Source organism: Bison bison, unplaced genomic scaffold, assembly GCF_000754665.1.
Source record: "Bison bison bison isolate TAMUID 2011002044 unplaced genomic scaffold, Bison_UMD1.0 scf7180017864139, whole genome shotgun sequence".
Classification (NCBI taxonomy): Eukaryota; Metazoa; Chordata; class Mammalia; order Artiodactyla; family Bovidae; genus Bison; species Bison bison.
In genome coordinates, this window is record NW_011494711.1 from 2,783,847 (window position 1) to 2,810,011 (window position 26,165).

Genomic DNA, 26,165 nt, shown 5'->3' on the forward strand with positions numbered 1-26,165 from the left:
ATAGCATTAGTTTTCGGTTTTAAAGAATTTTTAACAATGTTTATACTTATCTAAGGTGAAATGTGGAAACGATTGTTTTAGTTGATAAGTTAACACCTGATGGCTAAATTTTTAGCCTTTAGACCTTGGATTGGTTAATTTTTATAGTATGTCATTAATGTCAGCATGTGCTCATTTTTAACAGGTGCTGACTTTCTCATTGAACCCATTATCTTTTAATGTGAAATCTGTATTTTCAGGTAGTTTATTTCATCTTTGGCATCTTTAGTAAATGGACTGGCCAGAGGAATTATAACTTGCTCTTTTGCTGTCTGGGAGTTTTAAGGCTTTTATTTAGATTAGAATTGGCCTTTCATGTGGAGAACTCAGAATGAGTAAAATGGTTGCAGACAGCTTTACAGCTCCTCGCTTCTAATCTTGTATCCATTCTTGGCTGTAGGGATGATGCTGGGTAGTGGTACTGGGATGGTGGCCACTGTTGTTTCCGTGCGATTTCTCAGCATGATTTCTTCTGCTGCCATAATTTTCACATACAAATGGGGTAAAGAAGAGATGTGATCAGAGCCATGTTCTAACGTGTATCTTTTTCACTGGGCAAAATAGCATGGGTACTGCAAGAGAACTGGAACTTAGGGAGTTTTCAAGAATTCTGTAGTCCTTATAGTTGTCCCTCTAGAAGTGGTTTTTCTCTGTAGCAGGGCAAGGGCATGTTTTATGGATAACATTAGAATGTTGTCGTTATGAAGTTTAAGTTTGAATTTGTCTCCCGAGGTGTTCATGTATTTTAAAGGTATAAATCTTTCTTCCTAGAATCAAGTGTTGAGTTTTTTATAAATTAGTAAAATGATGCTAATAAACTGAAAATCATTTTTAATATTCTTAGATTATAGGATAAATAAAAGCTAGATGTAAGAGAAGCTGTTAAAGCTTCCTGTAAATGTAATGAAGAGCTAAAAAGTATGAATTAGAAGAATATTCTAATAATCTTTTACTAGAAAAGCAAAAAGATATATTGATTGGTATTACAGATTTTATAGTTATAATCTTACAGAGTTCTCATTTTTAAACCTGACCTTTCCAAGAATTATAGAATATTGTTGAAAAACACATATTTCTAAAAGTTCTGACATTTTGTAGGTGCTGACTTTTTAGACCTTTTTCTCACCCTTTGAAAATTGGCCTGTGTTCTTGTCAGTTTAAGCTTCTTAAGGTAATTTTGACAAAGCGTATTTCAGGCTGTTAATATATAATGTTGACCATAATGGTAATAATCATTAAGAGAGTGATCTAAGATTTCTTACCGAAATAATGGTAGCTTCAAAACTTTGTAAGTAGAGTCTTGAAAACTAACAAGAACTTTTTAAAGTTTATCTGTACATTTGGAAAACATCCAGTGATTTTTTTTTTTTTTATTGTAAACATAGGCATTGGAAATTTTTGTTTCTTAAAATTAAGTTTAATATTACATTAAAATCTTATTTTGAACAGTTAATATATTCTTAATTTGAGATGTGGATTAAGTCATCTAAATCCTGATGTATAGACTGGATCGTATCCACACGGTTGGTACTCTTTAGAATAGAGAATGGGTAAGAGACATTATCAGTCAGTTTATAAAAGTTATTACAAATCTTAGTGTGCACGTATAGTACCATTTTACTTTCTACTTGGTTATTTTCCCTCTTCAGCTTTCAGCCCTCAGCTGCATGGTTTAATTTTGGCATCCCTGCTTTGAAAACTCAACTTTTCTAACTTTTCTTTAAAAGATGAGGGAATCATTGATTTTAACTTTGTAGTTATAAAGTTTTTCAAATTGAACTTTTTCTTTCTAGTTAGCCTAATTATTCTTTTATGCAGTTATCCAATAATTCTTGAATTTTGAGGACCGAGTGGTTTCCTTTGCCTTTAGAAGAGTGGTTTTCAGCTTTTTGCCCTCTGTCTCCACGTTCACAGAAGTCCTATGTCCCTATCAGTGGGATCTCTTATTACAGACCTACTTGATCAGTCAGGGGATGAGGGAAGGAGGGAGGGTTTAATACTGGTAAATGTCACAGTCTTGTTTCCCGTCTCACTGAGGGGCCATACTTCTAAGGGTTACATTTGACTTCCTTGACTTATCACTTTGTTAACTAAAAAAATCTTTACCTCTACTAACCTTTCATATTTTGAATGTGTGAGGGAAACACAACTTCTGTAGACATTTAAAAATTATGTTAGAATGGGTCACAGGAAGTCTTCTGGTTTATCATACTGTTTTAAAATAGGAATTCACAAAGGATTTTTAGAAAGATTGTCTACTTCAGAAGAAGAAATTACATTATGTTTTCTCTTTAATACTTTGCAATGTTTCTATTGCTGAGAATCTTTGTAACGTAGATGTCAACTTTTAAAAAATCATGAGTGGCACTTGGGCTGATTAATGCCTAAAGGGAGCACTAACTGTCTTGAGGCATTAGAAGACGAGTTTTGTTTTGTTTTTAAAGGGAGAGTAAAGGCAGAAAGACATGCATTGATGAAGGGGGTGACATATAATTTATAAGTGTCTTAGGCTCCACCCAGTGCCATAAAGTCTGTTGCTACAGAAATTTTAGTTACTTCTTACAGTATTCATTAGCCAGGCCTTCAAACATCTCTTGAAGCTTTCCAAAAGGCTTCCTTCCTCATGCTTTATTTGCAGATATTAAACTAATACAATGCTTTCTGCAAAGGGTTGGCACTTCACTTTGTATAGGAGGATTCCCTGGTGATGCTGTACTCCTATTTATGTATTTGCTCCATTTAAAAAATTAACTATAGCAGTATACTTCTCTTTCATTTACCATAGCGTATCATCTAATGTGACCACTTATTTTCTGAATTATAATTTGTATTTTCTTTGCCATTAAGTCCCAGAATACTATCTCAGTCAATTCTGGGAAATAATTATAAGCAAAAGGATGAAGTGTTACTGGGTGGAAAAATTAGAATGAACAGAGTAGTTTGGTTATAGCAATACTAACTTACATATTTTTATATGTGCTTTGTATTTGAAATACTTACTTGTAATGTATTTGAAAATAGCCGTGGGTATTTCTGATATTAGTGAAAAAGAGTTGAAGCTAAACACTCATTGGGGAAAGTAATGGATTTTGAGGAGTGGGTTTTTGATGCATAGCCATAATTTGCTGTTTTGTTACTTTTCAAATCCTTAATCTATAAAGAAGTATCAACTGGATAAAATTGAGGTACTATTAGTAGTATCCTGGAAGGTTACAGAAAATCTTAGAATTAATGAGACTGGATCAAAAAGATATTTTCTCCTGATTGCTGTATATATGTAGTGATCACACACACACACAGAGTAATAGTGTTGAATGTTATTATGAAAATGAAATTCAAGCTCCTTGCTTTGTGACCCCTATAGATAATTAGTAATGCTTGAGAACTCTGTTTTGGCAAGGTTGAAGTTAATGTCATTTGTATGTGTTTACCATTTTTGTCAATTGATTCCTTAGTATACTCACTTTTTTCTGATGTTTAGAAGTGATATGTATCATGTGCTGCTTTTTAAAATAATACTATTATTGTTTGTAGGACCCAGGACCACCCCCACCTTCTCCATTACTAGGTTTGAAGCCATTACAGTTACTAGAAGTGAAAGCAAGAGGAAGATTTGGTTGTGTGTGGAAAGCCCAGTTACTCAATGAATATGTGGCTGTGAAAATATTTCCAATACAGGTATGTTCATTGCAGTTTTCTGATATGCATATATTTGTTAAAAGATGCAGCTGGTTAGGTCATTGTAAATCAGAAACAGTCTGAAAACACAAGCCATATGTTTCAGGGTGGTTTTGTGCTACTGGGGAAAATGGTTAGCCCTTTTATGTCTGTCTTCTCATCTGAGAAATTAATCATACAACAGTCATGTTTGTTTGGAGCGGTGGAATTTCAGTATATGCACATATTTTTGCCAATAAAACTTGTACAGAAATGCAGAGATGATTCTAATTAAAAATTAAAAATTCATTGTTTGAGTGGTTAATTTTTAATGTCCCATTGACATTACCAGAAAAAGCAAACAGAATAATGAAAAAGTAGTGTGCTTTGTTTTAGAATTGCTGTTTGGAGATATATCAGTATTACTAGACTGATTGGATTTTGTTCTACTTTTGAGTATTGATGTAATTGTTTCATTTTGTTCAGTGAATTTTCTTTCTTTCTTTTTTTTTTTTTTTGTTCAGTGAATTTTCAGAGGCAGTCAGCTGACTCCAAATAATTGGTTTACTTTTGACTTGTTTTTGTTTTAGAGGCCAACCTCATAAAACCCTGGTCTCACACACCTCTGAGTTACCCTTTAGTTTTGCTCCATTCGTGGTGTAGATCTGTGATGACTCCTTTGTTCCTGTTGTCTGTTTCTCTACACCTGTGGCTAATACCATGCATGGTGTTGGGATCCTGGCCGGGTGTTTTGATGCAGGTTCCACCACTCCCTTGCACCTTTGTTGTAGACCTTCCTTATACCAAAATAATTCAGTTTCTTTGTCTAATATACCTAGACTTCTGCCGTCTTACCTCCTTGAAAGCCTGTTTCTCAGAGTCTGTGAAGAAGTTTATTACTTTTTTTTTTTTGGTAGCAAGGCAGATAAGAAATTCTCCATGTAGTAATTACTTGTTACTGACACCACAGCAGTATAGCGTAACTCACAGCTCCTGTGATTCAATATGAAAACAAGCTAAATCTTAAAAGCAGCAGTTCGTAGCTGTTTTTGTATTATAGTGTATATGATGTTTGTGAAAATGCCAGATTTAAAATGATGTATTTATTTTTGGAAAAAAAATACAAAATTCTATGCTATATTGTTGATCAAGTGTAAATGTGACCTTGTACAGTTTACTAAAATAACTGATATTTTTCACTACATTGAGACAGATACTGTTAAATGTAGTTTAGTTCTCAGAGGAGAAGTCTATTGGGCCAATGAGTGTTCTTATTTCATGTGAGGACGCATTTGGATTAACATAAATGTAACAACAACAATGACCATAGCTAACATTTTATTGAATGGTTCTATTGTGTCAGATAGAGGTACTTTACATATGTAAGTACACACTGATACGTATCCATGTATTACCCATACGTATAATACAACACACACTTCACGTATAACACAACAACCTGTGAGGCAGACACCACAGTCCCTGTTTTACTAATGAGGAAACTGAATGATTATGTAATGTGCCAGAGATTCTTAGATAGTTTGGATCCAGAGGGTTCGTACCCATTATGCCTCCGTCTTTCATTATTCTCCCATTGTGAAAAGAAACTAATCCTTTGTAAGTAGACACAACACATAAGAGGCATGGATCACTTTGCAGGCACAAGTGAGTCTGTGGTGTTTCAAATTATTGTATTGCATATTTATACCCCATTGCTTTCTTATCAACTCTGCAGGGTATTCTAAACATTTTGTTAAGAATGTCTGACATACTGTTAGTCTTCGAAAAAAATTTATTTTCTATTTAGATGAAGTCATTCTCCCTGAATTTCATGTCTCAGAGAGATTATTCTTAATAGTAACATAGGTAACTTCACACCATGATGAAATTACACTGTAGTTATTAACTTGTGTAGGGAACATGTTGCCATTTTTAAGATTCAGAAGTGCAGCATTTCCGATAACTCCTACATTTACAAATTAGAAACATAAAAAAGTATGTTTGAGGGAATGGCGGAGGGCAGGCATTTAGTATGGAGCTGTTACTTATTGTCAGAGTTTTCTTTTATTAAAAAATAGGACAAAAGAAAACCAAAGAATCTTTTAATACTTAGTCTTTAAAAAAAATTGTCTTAGAACTTACTGGAGTAATCTCTTAGATATGGTTTATTTGCCTGTGTTCTTTGTATTCTTATTTTTCTTTCTTTTTAACTCTAGGATAAACAGTCATGGCAGAATGAATATGAAGTCTATAGTTTGCCTGGAATGAAGCATGAGAACATACTGCAGTTCATTGGTGCAGAGAAACGAGGCACCAGTGTTGATGTGGATCTTTGGCTAATCACAGCATTTCATGAAAAGGTAGAAATATCAGTACTCCCCATTTTAACTCAGTAAGGTCAGGGTTGGCTTACTTTCCTAATGTTGGCTACAAAACCCTCACTTACTTTTCTGGGAACAGGGTGTATCTTTATAAATAAAAACCTGTTTTAAAAGTAATTTATATTAATAGAAAAACAAAGATGACAACTTTTTCGCCTAACCCTCTACTTATATAATACTAGTCTTTTGTCCCTGATTTCTTGTGCTGCAGTTACTTCTCTTACAAATAATTATTTTAGTATCAGTTCACTTCAGTTCAGTTGCTCAGTCGTGTCCGACTCTTTGCGACCCCATGAATCGCAGCACGCCAGCCCTCCCTGTCCATTACCAGTTCCCGGAGTTCACCCAAGCTCATGTGCATCGAGTCGGTGATGCCATCCAGCCATCTCATCCTCTGTCGTCCCCTTCTCCTCTTGCCCCAAATCCCTCCCAGCATCAGGGTTATAGCCAATGCTTAATAATTTTCATTCGCCATTTACCATCCACGTTTATTACACAGGCCATTTTTCAACTTGAATTTTGTTTCTTAAAATTCTTTAATCAGTGTCGCTTAGTGACAGAAGTAATGTCAGGAAATTTATCTGATCTTTGATTTGTCACTAATCTGTAGGGTAGTTACCACCAAAACACATTTGCTATTTTTCCTCAATTTTTCTACTTTCAGAGTTAGTATGAAAGTATACATTAATGAAGTAGGAAATTGGGTTATTTTTGCCAATCAGTTTCATCATTGTCAGAAAAAAGTGGCTCTTTTATTTCTCTGATTCTTGACCAAAAGGTTGTCAGTGATCTCCAGAGGAAGATTCTTTAGGTTAGTTGTTTATATGTTTTAATTTTTTGTTCTCCTAGTCCTATGATATAACATCTCAATAGTATATTTTAACTTCTAAAATATTTTCTAGAATTTTAGATTTCCAATAATCTTTTTTTTCTTTTAAATTTCATCTTCTAAATGAGAAATTAACTGACTATGCTTATAGCAAACCTTGAAAGATTAGTGGTATTCAAATGTTTATTAACGTGAAACTTAAAACCATTCAGAAAGAAATGGACTTTGGATATTATTCACTGAAAGGAAAGATATGTTGGCTTCCATAACCTCTTAAAAGTAAAAAGGAAAGTCTCCATATACACATGGCTTTTATCAAGAACATAAGTTGTTTTTTTTTCCCCCTTTCTTTAGGGTTCACTATCAGACTTTCTTAAGGCTAATGTGGTCTCTTGGAATGAATTGTGTCATATTGCAGAAACCATGGCTAGAGGATTGGCATATTTACATGAGGATATACCTGGCCTAAAAGATGGCCACAAACCCGCCATATCTCACAGGTAGAGCTGAATTTATATTATTTTCCCCAATAATTCAGTATTTGTTTATTATTTAAACTTTCAAACCATTGGGCAAAATTTTTCCCCTAGTTATTTAATCATGCTGTTGGAGGCATTTGATTTTTATTTGTTTTTCAAATTAGCTTTGAGATTGGCCAGGAAGTATTTCGGATGATATATATATTAACATCATTATCAAAGGTTAATGATTGACTTATGTTTCAATTTGTCTTATTTCCTAAAACATAGTTAAGAATGAAAGTGTATTTATCTCAAAGGAGAAATTTATTTTGCCTCAAAACATGATTTACTTCAAAGATGATTATAAATATGTATAAGAGGATGTAATTAAGGAGAGATTTTCGAATATATTTTTGTTGTGTTTTGAATGACCAAGTGATCATTACCGAAGTGCAGGTGATGGGAGGCATGATTTGAATAATTGGGTTGCCTAAATTTCCTTTTTCAGTGAAGAAATAGTACTTGGACCCAATAACGGTCAGATCCTTAAAGGGAAAACATTAGTTCCCTTTAGACATGGGATTCAGTTTGCCACTATAATTTAACTTCCTTGAACCTGGGATCAGTTTATCATCTTTTCAGTTTAAAGATGGTTGTTTTAAATTAACTGATTCTTGGAACTAATACTTAATCGAGTGCTGGTGGTGTTTTAGGTTGCAGGGAAGCATTACTTTTATTTCAATTCCAATTTTGAAAACCTTAAATGACTTCCACCTCTGAAGTTGCTCCCTTTCATCTTCCTGCATACTGTCTAACTGCCTCTTCCTGAATTTTTGCTTGCCTCACATAGTCCTATGGGAAATAATCCTTGTGAACCCCAAGGTTACTTTAAATAGGGTACCTAAAAATCGATTGAGTCTAAAACTGGATATTGTATCATTTGTGGGTCTCTCTGCATACATAAATTTAACCATTGCTTACGACATAGATGTGTTTGCCTGGGGTATAGTTACCTCTGGCATGAACTAGTTGAGGCTGGAGTGTAGAGGAGGAGATCTGATTGCCTTAAAACGGTTACTCTTTTCGGAACACCAGGATCCAGCTGGAGCATGTATGTTATGGTGAAAATTTTTTATCTGGTAAACATTCCTACGGATGCTTTTTGTACAGCCAGGTTGATGACTATAATAAGAACCATTAAAATAAGGGACTATTTTAAAATGTAGGCCTCTGCCAATAGGCAAAAAGACTCCAATCCTGCTATTATTTGAAAATTTTTTCATTTTGGTTTTTAAACTGAAGTTTCAGTGAGAGTTTCTAACTTTAAACTGAAATATGCTTATCATCTTAAAAAACATTTTTTTGATTGGTAGATTGGAGTGACATAGATAACATGAAAGCTGGACAGTATCTTTGGAATGGCAGCTCTTTATAAAAGGCTTTATGGGGAGAATTCCTTCCTATTGTCCCTGTGGTGGATAGGACTTGGTCACTGTACCCTTGTGCTTCAAGCTATATGGAGACTTTACTTAAGCTTTTTTCCCTCTCCCTTTTTCTGTATTTCATACTTTGAATTAACTTTTTTTATAGCATACATAGTCTCTTTTCCTAGTCAGAGTCAAAAAATTTAAAAGATACTGTTTAAACTGAATTTGAATACTTTGTCTATCTTTCTATTTGCAAGGGACATCAAAAGTAAAAATGTGCTGTTGAAAAACAATCTGACAGCCTGCATTGCTGACTTTGGGTTGGCGTTAAAGTTTGAGGCTGGCAAGTCTGCAGGTGATACTCATGGACAGGTAAGGATGATAACTATAAACTCTTAAGGAAAAATAATCCTGTCCCATATTTTCTTAGATGGCTGATCTGGAATCAGTTGGTCTAAAATTATTGTGGTGGTTATTAAATTGGCATCTAATACAAGAATAACTGTCTTGAGTAAGTTTTAAAGTTGCTAAGGAAGATATTTTCATATGGTAGTTTAGATCAAGGAGTTCATCTAAAACAATTCAGATGTTATAGGACTCTATTTTTAAAACTAATCAAAGGAGAATCTAACACATTTTAATAGGCCTCATTCTTTTAGGGAGTTCTTAATATTATTAACTTACTAGCTTTAATTTAGGGTTTCCCTAGTGGCTCAAATGGTAAAGAATCTGTCTGCATTGCAGGAGACCTGGGTTTCATCCCTGGGTTGGAAAGATCCTTGGAGAAGGAAATAGCAACCCACTCTAGTATTCTTGCTTGGGAAACCCATGGACAGAGGGGCCTGATGGGCTACAGTTAATCGAAGTTTACACAGAGATCTCAGCAATGGAAGCCTGTAAGGAAGGCTAGAGAGGAAAAGAACATCCATATTTTATTCTCAGAAACTGAGGCTAGGAAAGGTGTTTTCAAAACAGTTTGACCAAAAGGTGTTATTTCCTTACAAAGCCAAATGATTTTGTATAATCATTGCTTCATCTTTCAAATTATGCAAATTATTTGATCACCTGATTCTCAGATTTCTTTTTTCCCAGTGTATGCTGTTGGCCTCCAAGAACACAGCACAACAAATTTTGGCAGTATTGACTAATGATTTAAGAATTTAGTCAATAGTCATAGTTCTAGAAAGTTGACAGCATGTGTATTTTGGAAGGAAGGCATTTTTGTGGAGTATTGCTGAGATGGGAGATTGTGCAGGAAGTCTAGGACCAAACTTCTGAGCTGATTATTTTAAGACTTAACTTTTCCAAAGAATTCAATCCTTTGGTACCTTATAAACTTAATATACCATCCCTCCCTTAAAAAAAAAAAAAAGGATTCATTCATATCTTTTAATGCCCTCATGATTGGGTTATATGACGTGGGTAAAAATAATAATACATAACAATAATACATAATTACATGTATGCATAATAATAAATAATACATCACTGATTCCTTGACTTTAGATTTCACGGACCAGAAAATTTTAAATGCATGTTATTGACTATTTTATATTTTGTAAAGAACACTGGGAAAAAATGATTTTTATCTTTTGTCATCATCAATTGATAAAAGAGAGGACATTTTACACTAAAAAAAGATGATGTCATTATTTCATAAAAATAGAAGTACTTTGGATGACATACATTTGTCTTTAGGAGAAAAGACTTTTGGGAAAAGCTTGCTTGTAGCACATTAAAAGTTACTTAAAGTGGCAAAAAAGGGAAAGTTACTCTTTAAAGTGTTCTCCTTATTATTAATAAATGAATTAGAAACTTGAACTTTAGGGTCTTAGTGAGCAAAACATTTTTTTTTATAATACCTTTGTTAAATGTGTATTTACAGGTAATTGCCCGATTTCTAGTGTAGCTCACAGTAACTTAATAATGTATCTTTTGGAAATACTAGTATCTGGGCCACTCCCTAGACCTACTAAAACTCAAGTGGATTGTGATCTACCCAGGTATCACACAGAAATTTTTAAAATAAATGAATTTTGTCAAGCACCAACCAGAGTCATCTGTACTAGCTTGGTAATCATAGTTACATTAATAAGAAATAGCAAACTGCTAGGGACAGATATCAATAAGGAATATAAGAATTCATGAAGAAACAAATAGATTTTGTGCAAATAGAACTTTAGAAAGTTTATCTATCCTTTATGTGGCTAATTTGCTTTATGTTTTGTATTGTTATACTCAAAAAGTATTTTTTTTTAAGGATACATTTCAAGCAGTATACAGTCAAAAAGCATACAGATTTTTTCTCTGTTCCATCCTTTATCCACAAATAACCATTGTTCAGTTTGTGGTTACTTCCAGAAGGGGGAAAAAGTCTAAGCCTAAACCAGCATAGTATGTGTTGATATATCTATTAAGTGTATACCGAAGGGATCTTAGTATATGCACTGCTTTGTTCTTGGCTGTTTTCATCCTACAGTATTTTTAGAACTCTTTCCATGTCAGTCCTTATAGATCTACCTCATGTTTTTCTAAGAGCTGCATAGTACTTTCATTTGTTTAAGCACACCCTACTCATGGTTGCCTCCACCGTTTCCATTACTGTTGTATTACTTGAAATGGAATAAAATTCTGGTGGTCAAAATTTAGTTATCTTTCCTGATAGTATACCACAGTTGGTTTTGATTCTCTTTACAAATGATAAAATGTCAGTTCACAAAATTAGTAATTGCTATTTGCTTTTAACATCTTTTTCAGGTGGGTACCCGAAGGTATATGGCTCCAGAGGTGTTAGAGGGTGCTATCAACTTCCAAAGGGATGCATTTTTGAGGATAGATATGTACGCCATGGGATTAGTCCTGTGGGAACTGGCTTCTCGCTGTACTGCTGCAGATGGTAAGGGAACAAATATTTTTAAAAAGATACTATGTATGTGTATGTGTGTACCTACTACACATGTATGAAAAGGGCTGAGTACTCTCTGAGGTAATATTATAAAGTACAGCTGTTTTTTAAGTAGACTCCCAGAAGTGGTAGCGTAAAGAAAATTCAGGAGGCAGGGGACAGGAGGGCAGGAAAGGAAAGGTGCTGAAATGTCCTGATTCATTATGGTTGCCAGATGCTTTGCTGGGCACTTCACATACCTTTAGCTTATTTCCTGAAACAACTTTGGAGGTAATTATTAGCTTAGTTTTCTATGTGAGGAATTTGACACTCAAATTTTAAGTAGAAATTAAGTAGCTTGTCTATTTAAGCTTCAAGTTGATGAGTGATAGGGCCTAGATTTGAAACTCTGATCCAGATTCAGGGAGAGGGCTGCTACCTTGGTCAGGTCATATGGGTCCTAAGACACCTAAGGGTTAAAGTCAGCTCTTGGGTGAGAGTTGCATGTAGATTTGGCCTCTCAGACATTGTCCTGGGAAGGTATATGATGGAAACATATACCTCAGCAACAGATTGAATTAGCATTCTATCCTCCATGGCTGAGCACATTATACTGCAGGTTAGATTCTGCCTCTTCAAAGCTTTGAAAGTCTGATCTACTGTAGACATTATTATAAACATAAGTTACATTCTCTAGCACATCACCTTGGTTCCAAGAGATTCCTAGTCCTTGTTTTTTAAATCCTTTTCAAAAATAGGTATTCACATTGATTGATTATAAACCTGCATGTTATATTCCTGGTGTGAAGGAATTATAGTGTTGTGGGTACTGTCTTTAGTGCTCCTTAGAAGGTCTCTCTCTTCTCCAATTATGTTACACTTTTTGGGATATCAGAATATAAGATAAACTTTCTGACTGCTAACCCCCAAACCAATGTTAGTTTGATGTTTTGTTTTTTTCTAATTTTAATTTTCTAAAGGTGTAACTATCTTAACCTATGTTCTAAGAGTATTTTTTGAGTACTGTAAAAGTTTTTCAGTGTATGACAGACTACCTTTGGTATATGAAATTTGACTTGGGAAAAGGTGCTTTTAAAGGGAATTTAGTGGACAGTGGTCAGGAATGGACAGCCATTCATTCTTCCAAAATTGGTGGGGGAGTGGACCCAGAACCTGAGTAAACTGCTCAGTGTGTTTTGGGTCAAAGTGGAAGATGAACGCATTTATTATGTGCATTTATGGAGGCAGAAAGAAGCAGGTGAGATGGCAGATGTTACGGGAAAATACATTGCTTAAAATTTGACTAATAACTCTGAAGCAAATCAATTGGATATAGTATTATGAGGGATAAACAATGTACAGTTCAGTTGATAAAAATGTATCTTGGACAGTTAATTCTAGAGTAAGGTTAAGTATGAATTGTCCATGTAGGTATGTGTTTTCTGAGTTTATGTGCTCAGTCATGTCCAACTGTTTGCAACCACATGGACTGTAGCCCATCAGGCTCATCTGTCTATGGGATTTTCCAGGCAAGAATACTGGAGTGGGATTCCCACTTCCTTCTCCAGGATATCTTTCCAACCCAAGGGTCGAACTCATGTCTCCTGTGTCTCCTTCATGGCAGGTGGATTCTTTACCTGCTGAGCCATGGATAAATGTTAATACCTGAGAAGTGTAAGGAAATATTATCAGAGTTTGGAGGAGTGAAGAGTTGCTTTGTTTTGTATGAGGGAAGTTTTTATGGAATAAGAGAGGGATAGATGCTTAGATTTCTTAAATACCTTGCATGTGCTATGGAATACTTAGTTGCAAAGAGGCATTTCTGATCCAAGTCAGAAATTATAGGGGACAGTGTGAACATTGCTATAGTGATTTTAATTTTTTTTGATGGCTAGTCATTGATGGTTTAGTTCAGTGAGTCTCAAATTTCAATGTGCAAACCAAACTCCTGGGAATCTTAAAATTCAGATTTTGACTCAGTAGGTCTAGGGTGGGGCCTAATAATTACATTTCTTATAAGCTGCCTGTCAATGCTGCTCACCTGTGGACCACATTTAGAGTAGTGAGGGGAAGAGACACTTTAGAATGTCAGTACTCTTAAGTGCACAAGCAGAGCCCGACTATTCAGCTACCAGGTATTCGTACAGTTAGACAGGGTTGAATTAGATAGCCTCCTTCATGATCCAGTTAACTTAATTCTATGCAGGAGTATTTGGTATGTTTTGAGAACTTGCACAGGGTTTGTTATCTATATACAGACACATCTGGTCACTGAAGTTGCTCATTAGTGACCAGTTTCCCATCAAGGACAGATGGTTCACAGACTCTAGAGTCATTCTCAGGTGGATTCAGCTTACGTCATAGCTGTATGCCTGTGTGCAAATTATGGAACTTTTTTTGAGCTTATCTGTAAAATAGGGTAATGCCACCTGTACTCTGTGAAGATAAAATGGAATATAAAGTTTCTGGTCAGCATTAAGTGTTTATTGATGATTAGTTATTACTAACTTCTAACTGAATTTCTGTATTTGAGTAGGCCTAAGTAAAAAAAAAATTATGTTGTAGAATAAATCTTGCTTTTCTGTGAAGGCACCATTCTGACTTGTTGGGAACCCTCTTTATACAGTACATTTGTGATTTTTAAACTAAATATTTGGCAGCTTTTGTGAGGGCAGAGATGTGCCTCTGGAGTACATACCTCCTTGTATGATTGTGTAGGGGGCTAGGGCATGTCAGAATAAAGATGGCTGTAATGGACTGAACTGAAAGGAAAGCACTAGTGTTGATAGTCTGATCTGAATTGCAGGAGGAGTGGGTACCTTACAGAGATGTTATATCCTTAATATGCACATATCCACAGTTCCCTGTGTCCTATATACAGAGGTAGGTATTCCTTATGTAGTAGGTAAGAGAGCTCGTTAGAATACTTAGCAGTGTTACATGCCAAATTACAGACTTTTTGATTTCTTCTAAATTAAAATTTGTGGTTGTAACTACAGTTGAGTGTTTGTTTCTCTCCTGTCATTATCAGTTCAGTTCAGTCGCTCAGTCGTGTCCAACTCTTTGTGACCCCATGAATCGCAGCACACCAGGCCTCCCTGTCCATCACCAACTCTCGGAGTTCACACAAACTCATGTGCATTGAGTTTGTGATGCATCCAGCCATTTCATCCTCTGTCGTCCCCTTCTCCTCCTGCCCCCAATTCCTTTCAGCATCAGTCTTTTCCAGTGAGTCAGCTCTTTGCATGAGGTGGCCAAAGTATTGGAGTTTCAGCCTCAGCATTAGTCCTTCCAATGAACATCCAGGACTGGTCTCCTTTAGGATATACTGGTTGGATCTCCTTGCAGTCCATGGGACTCACAAGTCTCCAACACCACAGTTCAAAAGCATCAGTTCTTCTGCGCTCAGCTTTCTTCACAGTCCCAACTCTCACATCCATACATGACCACTGGAAAAACCATAGCCTTGACTAGATGAACCTTTGTTGGCAAAGTAATGTCTCTGCTTTTGAATATCTAGGTTGGTCATAACTTTCCTTCCAAGGAGTAAGCGTCTTTTAATTTCATGGCTGCAATCACCATCTTCAGTGATTTTGGAGCCCCCAAAAATAAAGTCAGCACTGTTTCCACTGTTTCCCCATCTATTTCCCATGAAGTGATGGGACCAGATGCCATGATCTTCATTTTCTGAATGTTGAGCTTTAAGCCAACTTTTCACTCTGCTCTTTCACTTTCATCAAGAGGCTTTTTAGTTCCTCTTCACTTTCTGCCATAAGGGTGGTGTCATCTGCATATCTGAGGTTATTGAGATTTCTCCTGGCAGTCTTGATTCCAGCTTGTGCTTCTTCCAGCCCAGCGTTTCTCATGATGTACTCTGCATATAAGTTAAATAAGCAGGGTGACAATATGCAGCCTTGACTTACTCCTTTTCCTATTTGAAACCAGTCTGTTTGTTCCATGTCCAGTTCTGTTGCTTCCTGACCTGCATATAGGTTTCTCAAGAGGCAGGTCAGGTGGTCTGGTATTCCCCTCTCTTTCAGAATTTTCCAGTTTATTGTGATCCACACAGTCAAAGGCTTTGGCATAGTCAGTAAAGCAGAAATAGATGTTTTTCTGGAACTCTCTTGGTTTTTTGATGATCCAGCGGATGTTGGCAATTTGATCTCTGGTTCTTCTACCTTTTCTAAAACCAGCTTGAACATCTGGAAGTTCACGGTTCACATATTGCTGAAGCCTGGCTTAGAGAATTTTGAGCATTACTTTACTAGCATGTGAGATGAGTGCAATTGTGCAGTACATTCTTTGGCATTGCCTTTCTTTGGGATTGGAATGAAAACTGACCTTTTCCAGTCCTGTCATTATAGCATATGACAGTTAGGAAAAGGTGGTGAAAGTATGCTTTAGAAAACTTGTTCCAGTTAGGATAGCAAGATGATTTGAATTAAAATGACTTTTCCCCCTTTTTTACATTTCAGGACCTGTAGATGAATACATGCTGCCATTTGAGGAAGAAATTGGCCAGCATCCCTCTCTTGAAGACATGCAGGAAGTTGTTGTGCATAAAAAAAAGAGGCCTGTTTTAAGAGATTATTGGCAGAAACATGCTGTAAGTTATAGTTAGCTTTTCACTTTAATTTCCAATTAAAAAAAATGCTCATCAGAGGAATGATTTATATTTTTGCACCTTTCTGGATTTCCTGAGGCAGAGATCTTGGTACAAGGTGTTCTATTCTAGAGTCCTAGAAACAGTGCAGTTAAGGCCACATCTGTACACTCGGGAGGGAGACGGTAAAGTCAGAGCTGTGGGGGACACTTGGCTTTGTGCTCCTGTGTCACAGTGTCTCCTATCTGGAAGGTTTCCAAGGGAAACAAGTGGCTGACTGTGAGCCTGTGGAGAGTTGTATAACCTTGCTGACCACCACCGTCGCATATGATGTCGTTTTAAAAAGTGAAGTACCTAGTATTATTCTATGACAGTTACTGCATTTTGATTGGATGATTTTCAAGTTCATAAGAGACTAGGAATGTGAAGGCTGGAACAATATTGCCCTGGTTATTTTGTTCTAGATATAACTAGAAACATGGATAAGCCAAGTAGAGAATCCTTAAGTGTGGCTTCCTAACCCTTTTCCTACTTATCTGCAAGGTAGAAATGCTGAGAAACTAAGAAAAGAAGAAAAATTGGTAAACTTCTCAAAGCCTTAGTTTTGAATTCAGTTCAAAGGTTAGCTTAAATTACCTGCCTTGTGAATAATGATCAGAGATATTTGGAATTAAACAAATCACCTGCTGTGATCATCTCCAGTGCTTAAAAAAAAAAATACTGTTTTCTCTCAGTGCTTCTCTCCATGTGAGATATTCGAAAGTGAATGTTGACAAATACCAAACTTGGCTAATTTTGAGACTTTCTTTAACCCACAAGAATAGCAATTTCTTTATGAGAGTTTTACTCTAGTTCCCAATAGAAAACAAAAATTGCTATGATATTTAAATGTGTTTTTCCTTTTTAGGGAATGGCAATGCTCTGTGAAACGATAGAAGAATGTTGGGATCACGATGCAGAAGCCAGGTTATCAGCTGGATGTGTAGGTGAAAGAATTACTCAGATGCAAAGACTAACAAATATCATTACCACAGAGGACATTGTAACAGTGGTCACGATGGTGACAAATGTTGACTTTCCTCCCAAAGAATCTAGTCTATGATGGTTGCACCATGTGTACACACTGAGAAACAGGACTCTCAACTGGAGCTGCTAATGAAACTGCTTGCAGTTTATTTTCTGTGTGAAATGAGTAGGATGTGTCCTAGACGTCTCAGAAAGAAGACTCTCATTTCAAATGGTGGCTCTGGGAGACTTACGGCATTGCCTGTAGCAGAGACATACATGAAGGACACGCGACTAAGAGAAAAGTTGTAAACTCTATAAAGAAACTTTTGAAAAAATGTACATGAAGAATGTGGCCCTCTCCAAATCAAGGATCTTTTTGGACCTGGCTAATCACGTGTTTGAAAACTGACATCAGATTTCTTAATGTCTGTCTGAAGACACTAATTCCTTAAATGAACTACTGCTATTTTTTTTTTTAAATCAAAAACTTTTCATTTCAGATTTTAAAAGGGTAACTTGTTTTTATTGCATTTGCTGTTGTGTTTCTATAAATGACTATTGTAATGCCAATATGACACAGCTTGTGAATGTTTAGTGTGCTGCTGTTCTGTGTACATAAACAAAGTCATCTAAGTGGGGTACAGTAAAGAGGCTTCCAAGCATTACTTTAACCTCCCTCAACAAGGTATACCTCAGTTCCACGGTTGCTAAATTATAAAATTGAAAACACTAACAAAATTTCAATAATAAATTGACCCATGTTTTGTAACAAGGTATTACAAATTCACTGTGTTATTTAAGAAAAAAGGTAAGCTATGCTTAGTGCCAACAGTAAGTGGCCATTTGTAAAGCAGTGTTTTAGCTTTTCTTGTGCTAGCTTGTGATTTAAGGAAAAAAAAGTGCTGTTTTTTTGAAATGAAAAAATGGTGTATTTCCCCCTTTTCTCCCATGTTTTAAAAAAAACTTCATCTTATATCAAGTTCCCAAAATATTGCATACTTAGCTACATATTTTTTTAGGTGTGCTGTGCTTGGGGACTATTTGAAAATTTAAAGCATGATTTAAAATTTTTTAAGTGAGCTGTAACACTGGAAAGCTCTTCATTTTTATTCTTTAAAAATAGATTTTTTTTTCCTATTTATATATGTAAAATTGTAGTGTATTTCTTTTCACCAAACAGTGTGTGGGACATTCTTGATCACTGTTTTAGAATCACCTCAGGAAGTGTCATTACCCAGAATTCCTCACTCTCTGCTTTGAGACTTGTAACTTTATTACTATATTTCTGCTTGGTGCCATCTTGTCAGAGTAATATTTGATGTCTGTGATATGTCAAGAATTATCCTAGGATAGAGATTTAAACTTTTAAGCACAGATTTCAGATGTTACTGCTTTAAAACAAATCAGGGATAACAAGTTAAACTTATAACTTAAAATATGCAATGACATTTAGAGGTAACCAATGTTGATATAGGTAACATAGCTTAGCATCCTTCCACAAATTGCTTTTACAACTAACTGATATTAATTTAGGATAGTTCATGCCTTATCCTTGATGAGAAAATCGAACTGATAAGTAGGTGCCAAAGTGCTTTTCAAAACACTATTACATTAGAATATAATTGGATTCCTTCTCAAATTTACAGGCCAAAGCAAAACATTAATTAGATTACTGACCAACAAATAGTCAGTATTATACTATGTACTTTTGTCAGGTCATTTAAAAATCCATGTTAATTTTATAAAAGAATTTTTTATGTGTCACTATCAGGAGCTCACTGTGAATGTGTTATCTTCAAATGGCTATTTAACCACACAGTACACTACATTTTACATAAAACATGCGCTTAATCTCTGGGAATAAATTATATTATTTATAAATAATACATAGGTCAACAGACTCTAAGCAGGGAGGGAAAGAAGAGTAACAGCATTGTCGTCTGTGTGCCACACACCATACAGAGAATTGTGTTCTTGGTCACATCATGTACCCAAGGCTTTGTTGTATTTCTTAGAATTCCCATTTCAGTGTTGAGTTTACCTTTATTTCAAAAAGTACCTGGCTTCTCAATTTCTTGGTTTTGCTTCTACCTGGAAACTAATCAAGAAGGGAAAATAATGAGAATATTCATACATGAAAATTGTTCATCTCTTGAAGACTGATTTCTACCTGTTCTGAACATTTAATCCTGTTTTTAAAAGTTTAAAAAAAAAAGTCAAAGGAAAACAAGGAGTATTATGATGAATGTTTGGCTTATGTGAACACTTAAAGAGTTACATTTATAAGACCAGTTATTCACAAAATAAAGTTTTCTCTTCATGTTAGAAAACGTTTTTAGAAATCCTGGGTATTGTACTTAACTCTAGCTAACCAATTTTACAATAAAACCTGTATCCTTTTGAGAACTACATTGGTAGAAAAATAATTTTTATAAGCAGTAAAATAAGAATGTTCCAGTGACTACCTGTCCTGTACCTAGTCTTGTTAAAACTTTCTTTTGCAGGGCATTTTCACGTTTGGTTTACAGTCAGTGTAGAGTGGGCAAATTAATAAAAAGTTTGAGCTTAGGGATACTGAAAAAAAGAAAGATCAAAGAAAAATGATTTGTTTGGGGGTAAACAGACCCCAATAATTTTTTCCTCATGTGTATGGTGCTCCTTATGATTCGTCTTGTATTTTGCCTTTATGACACACATCAGAACTGCTGCTCTAACTTACACTCTTGACCTTGCCCAGATCTCCGTGTAAGGAATGCTTTATGATCAACTGCCATAGGACTGATGGACTAGTCCAAACTGATGGACTGTTCGGCTGTATTCGAAGTCTATGCCCTGCACCGCTCTTGTATGTATTTTAGATGCTAGGCAGTTTTCAGCATGTGACGTGTGATTCTTGTTTGAATGTTTATTACAGGTACCTTGTGAATTCCAGAACAGAGACTGTGCCTCACAGTTGTTGGTCCCATGAACTTGCACTGTCCTTCATGGTGATGTTTTGAAAATACAATCAGAAAGAAAAAAGTTTAGAACTTAAAGATGAATCATAAATCATGAAACTCTTCTTCCCCCGTCCTTACTCCTAGGTAGTATAACAGCTACATTTAAGTAAAATGCAGGTAGGAGGGGAAAAAATCCTGGATAGTTTAGTGGAAAAAACTGATTAACTTTAAAAAAGATGCTTTGCCACAGATATTTTCCAGTTTCTCTTTTTTACCTTTTTAAAATATTACTTTTTAGGAACATTTGGTATAATGTGCATAAAATTATTTACTGATTTATGGGCAAAATGATACAAGTAGCATCTTGATTGAACATCATTTACCTCAGATATTCAACCAGCAGTACATTTTTTATGCAGTCTCAACCCATATCCTATTTGTTACCTCTCAAAATATTGGTAAACAATTATTTTAGCTTTACTCTGTATTTCTTGTCAGTGTTTTGGGCACAGGTTGTTGTACTACTGTCAAATTGTACTTGCTATTTTTTCTGCAAGTATTTAACAAAAAGTCTAAAAAAGAAAAAAAAAAAAAGTCCCATAAAACCCCACCTTGGGTAAGTGATTGTTAAATATTGTACAAATAAAATGTATGCTATCCCCATTCCATTCCCAAGTTAAATAAAAAAAATAAACATGGTATGATTTGCATATGAAGTTTTTCTTTAGTTATACATTCTTAAAGATGGGAACAGCAGCTTTACAATTGCTAGTGAGCCTTACACCTTAGAATGTGCAAGAATGGGGACAGGTGAAAGGGAGGTTTGGCATTTCTCTCCTTTGCTGTGTAAGCAGATTGTGTTCCTTTGAAAGTACAGATATTGGTCCTGCCAATTTTAAGAGAGACTAAATGGCATTAGTTACCTTGTCTTTTCATACAGACTTTTTCTTAAAAAGTGACTTAGGTAATAGACATCAAAGATATATACACTTCCCAACTACAGTTTACCAATAGAAGGGAAGAATTCTGATATTTTCCACTTAAGGTAATCAGTAAGAGGGATCACCAAGGAAGCAAGCTTTCATTTGCATTTTTAGTGCTGCAAATTCCAAACACTAGAATTTTGGTTTATCACCTGACTTTCCAAGCAAATGGGGGTGAAAGAGCCCCACCTACCCACATTTAATGTCGAAGTTCACATCAATGGATCCTCAATTTTTTAGGGTAAAGGTGAAGGAAGGGGCAACACTTAGGTTACACTGGTTTGAAAGAAACTGCATTTTCTTCTAAAACCAAATGAAAATACAAACCATGAATCTACAGAAAGACTGAAACTGTTTCTAATGTTGTTCTGCAAAACTGAGTCTTCAGAAAGTTAATAGTATGTAATCAATATATACAGAATTATGATGTAAGTTTTGGGGCAACAGCACATACTTCTGAGTCATTCACATTTGCACGTCCACAAAACTGGGAACTTTTTTCTTAATGTTTTTGGTTGGACACATGGAGGGATCACAGGAGTGATCAGTAACCTCACTGATGCTGCTAACATGCCTGCTCACCTGGTTTTCAGTCTTTTGATTGTGTGGTTAACAGGCTGCATTCCTTTTCTAGTAAATGAAAATATCTTTAAGCCACATTTGCTTATGTTATTCTTGAAAGGTTTTTACTAGGGCTTTTGAGATTTGGTTTTTATTTTATTGACGACAGTTTAAACAATTTAAAAGATGAAGTTAGTTTTAAAACATTTAAGTATATTTTAGCTTCTCTATATTAAGGAATATGGAAAGGGAAACACAACATTCTTTCTCTGAAAAACTGCTTTTGAAATGTAGGCTTGTACTTCATTTGTGTGACTTTTGCTAACTTACTTTTTATAGTTTGTTATTTAGCTATTTCACTGATGTGATGGATATTTCTGTAGTTTTTACATAGCCAGGTAGGTAGATGAGGGCTTTCAAACCTTCGAGTGGGCATCCTAAGCAGATAAAAATTTGCAGTCTTCAAGCCAGTTCTTTAGGTGCTTTTGTGGTCAGTGCTTTTAAAGCAGAGGGTACTCACCTAAAACAGCTCAGAAAAAATTTTAAGGGACAATTTTGGCTCAAGTGCAAAAAACCCTTATGTCTTAATATTGCTGTGACCATGGTAAGTATTTTGGCAAAATATCCCCTAAAAATCTGTAAACTATTGCACAGAACCAGGATGCAAGCCTTGGCTTTCATGAAACACTGCTGAAAAGTAAATGACAGTGATCTGGAACCTAAGAATGCCTATGTATGCAAGGAATAGTTGCAGGTACTGAAGAGCTATTTTTATGCATAGAAATCTCATACTCCATTCTAAAAGCAGTAACTCTTAAAACCAAGAAAATAGTTTCTTAGAGTATACTTAAAAAGACACACTAAGAAACACAAAACTGAGCTCTGATGTCAACGAAATGAGTTGGAATTCCAGGGTCTGTCAATGCTCTGGACAGGGCCACTACTGTGTTAGTTTTCTCACCTGTAAACAAGAGTAACTAATGTCAGGGTCTTTGACAGTTTTAAAAGGATTGCAAACTGTACAAGGATAGGGACTTTGTCTTTTGTAACCCTTCTATGAAAAAAATAGACAAATATTCCTGAATAAATGAAGTCACTAACACTTCATGAATGCTTATTAAATTTCACTTTAAACACATACCAATATGGTCAACTTTTTGATACAAACATTTAGTTAACACTGTCATACATTTTCTATTATTCGTGGGAGTGGCTTTACAGGAATTTGCTAAAGTGCTTGTTAAACAAATGCTAGTTCCTACAACATGCCCAAGAGTCGCATTTAAAAACATCCTACAAAAGATTCTTCCGTAGATGGTATGAGTACCATATTTTAAGAAGACTGGAAGAAAATGTTCAAACTTTTGGGTTTTTTCTTACATGTGAACCATCTTCTAGTCAAACTGATCAGGCTCCTGAACTGAAAGACCTTGGTCTGGGAGAGAATCTTAAATTTTCATGAATACAGAAAGACTGCAGCACCGCCCAATGGACCAAAAGATTACTCATTACATTTCAACTCTTAACCACTGTTTCTTTACTGCTTTGTTTACAGTTTGTAAAAATATCTGGCTGCTGGATTGAAATGAACTCTTCAAATGTACCACATAAATACTTTACAAGGGTTAAATTAAGCATATGTTTCAATCCCTAAGACAGTCATATTTATTTTTTTGAACAGTTACAACATATCACTGGAATTAAAACTTAAAATCATGTAACTGCTCGTATGATTCAAAGGCAAGGCACAGCCATGATACATGTTTAACAGTCTCCCATAAATACAAAAATACATCTTTATAAATATAAGAAAATGCAATAACATATCTTGTTAAAGGACAACAGCTTTTAGTTCTTTAGAGAAGTCTGCCTGAAACTCCATAACTGAAACCATGGTTATACTCATAACCAGCTTAGGGAGGATGTCGCCCACTGCCTAACATCTGTAGGACAGTTGGGGTATTTCTGCAAAGCATTCATAATTTGTGTATTATCCAAAAGTAGTTTCATCAGCTGATACTCCCTCTGTGCATTTACTGATGTTCTTTCCATGGGCCTTATTAATTCTAATTGTTGTAAGTGTTCAAACGCCTGAAAGATGAAACAAATAGTTTAGGTTGAATAAGGGAAGTAAACAACATTAAGCCAGAGAACAGTTAGGATTTTAGTCAGTTTTAGAACAGAGTACTAGGAAACAAAATGTAATAATAGATGTCAGTAAAGTTCAAAAACAATTCTCATCAACCTCATAAAAACTTCACACATCACATGAGGCAGTGTCAGTATAGAGCTGCCTGTCCCTACATCACTGAATGTAAATGGAACAAACAACTCAACTGCACAATCTGATTTTGTTCCTCACCTCATTCTGTCATATCTTTTCCTAGTACTTAAGTTAACAGAGTTTCTGGTTCTCTATGAAAACCCAAAGTCTGATAAGACCAGTACATTTTAACTAATGGCCCAGGTTACTCAAATTTGCCTTTATGTTTTGTTTTGTTAGACTTTGCTGTATAAAAGTTTAATATAGCTGTAAAAACAGAGGGCAGCAGGGAAGACCTCTAGCAGCACACCTGTTTAGCTGATCCTGTATGTAAATGACTCAGCAGAGTGGTGGAGGTATGGAGGAGAGGACAGGCCCCTCCTTCCTGAAGAAGTCTGACAGAGACCACTACCACCTGTCAGAAAGTCCCTTTCTTCCATCTTCCCCACATTAATAGGGCTCCTTACTGTCCACTTCCTCTTAGCCCTTCATGTACCATGTCTTTTCTAACCATGATTGTTGTTTTAGTTACTTTATTAGGATATGAAGAAAAAAAGAAAACATTAAATTAGGACCAATCAACTATTAAATACTGATACACTGACCTTTCTATTCTTAAGCCTCACTGTGAAAAATACTACTGGAATACATTCTTTATAAACTAGAAAAATTCTTATGAAAAGAAAAATAGTTCAGGCAATTTCTGAAAATGAGAAAATACTAGAGGATCTGGCTATTGGCTGAATAAAATTGAGACTTCAAATATTTCTAGGTAGCAAAATACTTTCTTAATCAAAATGTAGAAATGACCAGTCTCAAGCTACTAGTAAAAATTTAAGTGCTCAGCTAACCCTTTCCACTAATACATTCCCATAAACTATGACTATCATTAGGAAGGGAGGAAAAAACCAACCTCCAGTACATTAAGTATTTTTCCTATTGTTTTGAAGAAAATGGCAATGCCCTGATCTCATGTTTTTTTGGTTGCCCTAAAAAATAAGCTTCTGACTTCTAATATCCTTTAATATCCTTATAAAGGATACTAAAAAACTTATGGGTGCACTGCTTAAAAAATTCATAAAAGGTGTTTCTTCCCATAAAGTCCTCGAGAGCTGTGCTATTCAATATGTAACCTCAATGGGCTCTTGAGGATCTGAAATGTGGAACTCTATTTTTATAAAGTTTAATTTAAAAACTAACAGAACATTTTAAGTATGTTTGAAACATTTTCAGAATGTAAATTTACTTCTTCAGCTAAATAAGGGTCTAAACAAATAATTTAAAGAATCTAAAGAGCAATTATTTCCAATGACTAATCAGTGAATCAAAATGTGCTTTAAGTGTAAACACACAGAATTTCAAAGACTTAACACAAAAGAAAATAAAAAACTTCATTAATACCTTTCTATATTGACTACAGATCTAAATATTTTGGTACATTAAATAAAGCTTACTGTCTAAGTTAATCTCACCTTTCACCTTCTTTTTGTTGTCGTTGTTGCTACTAGAATATCTAAAATTACATTATGTAGCTCATGTTTCTGGTGGACAATGGTATGCTAGAATAAATTTCCTCAAGTTTTGAAACTCATGCCTTACCCAAGCTCTAACAAAATTGTCTCTATATACCCTCACTAACCAATGAGATTGTTTTTTATTTTCTTAATGACTCATTCTATCTCCTTTTACTGCTGAGATTTTATAAAGCCAACCTTAAGGGTATAAAAAGATAGGGCTGTATCTGTGTCTTGTGAAAGTTGCTCAGTTGTGTCTGACTCTTTGCAACCTCATGGACTATCCAGTCCATGGAATTCTCCAAGCCAGAATACTGGAGTGGGTAGCCATTTCCTTCTCCAGGGGATGTTCTGAACCCAGACTGAACCCAGGTCTCCCGCACTGCAGGCGGATTCTTTACCAACGAGGGAAGCCCAAGAATACTGGAGTGGGTAGCTTACCCCCTCTGCAGCGGATCTTCCCAACCCAGGTATCGAACCAGGATCTCCTGCATTGCAAGTGGATTCTTTACCAACTGAGCTATAAGCTGTGTCTTGCTGCTGCTGCTAAGTCACTTCAGTCGTGTCCGACTCTGTGTGACCCCATAGACGGCAGCCTACCAGGCTCCTGCGTCCC

At 35.5% G+C, this 26,165-nt stretch overlaps 2 protein-coding genes across 2 annotated transcripts in view; one reads left to right on the forward strand and one right to left on the reverse strand.

Moving 5' to 3' along the window:
- The window catches only part of ACVR2A (activin A receptor, type IIA), a 95,646-nt gene extending 75,951 nt beyond the window's left edge, over positions 1-19,695 (forward strand). The window contains exons 5-11 of the mRNA XM_010839949.1: positions 3,574-3,717; positions 5,913-6,056; positions 7,261-7,406; positions 9,052-9,166; positions 11,552-11,690; positions 16,154-16,284; positions 17,189-19,695. Of these exons, the coding sequence (XP_010838251.1) occupies positions 3,574-3,717; positions 5,913-6,056; positions 7,261-7,406; positions 9,052-9,166; positions 11,552-11,690; positions 16,154-16,284; positions 17,189-17,383 (1,014 nt within the window). The 3' untranslated portion in view covers positions 17,384-19,695. The remainder of the gene's footprint in view (positions 1-3,573; positions 3,718-5,912; positions 6,057-7,260; positions 7,407-9,051; positions 9,167-11,551; positions 11,691-16,153; positions 16,285-17,188) is intronic.
- A 3,188-nt stretch (positions 19,696-22,883) lies between these two features.
- ORC4 (origin recognition complex, subunit 4) overlaps positions 22,884-26,165 on the reverse strand; it is a 95,579-nt gene continuing 92,297 nt past the window's right edge. The window contains exon 14 of the mRNA XM_010839951.1: positions 22,884-23,863. Coding sequence (XP_010838253.1) covers positions 23,675-23,863 — 189 coding nt within the window. The 3' untranslated portion in view covers positions 22,884-23,674. The remainder of the gene's footprint in view (positions 23,864-26,165) is intronic.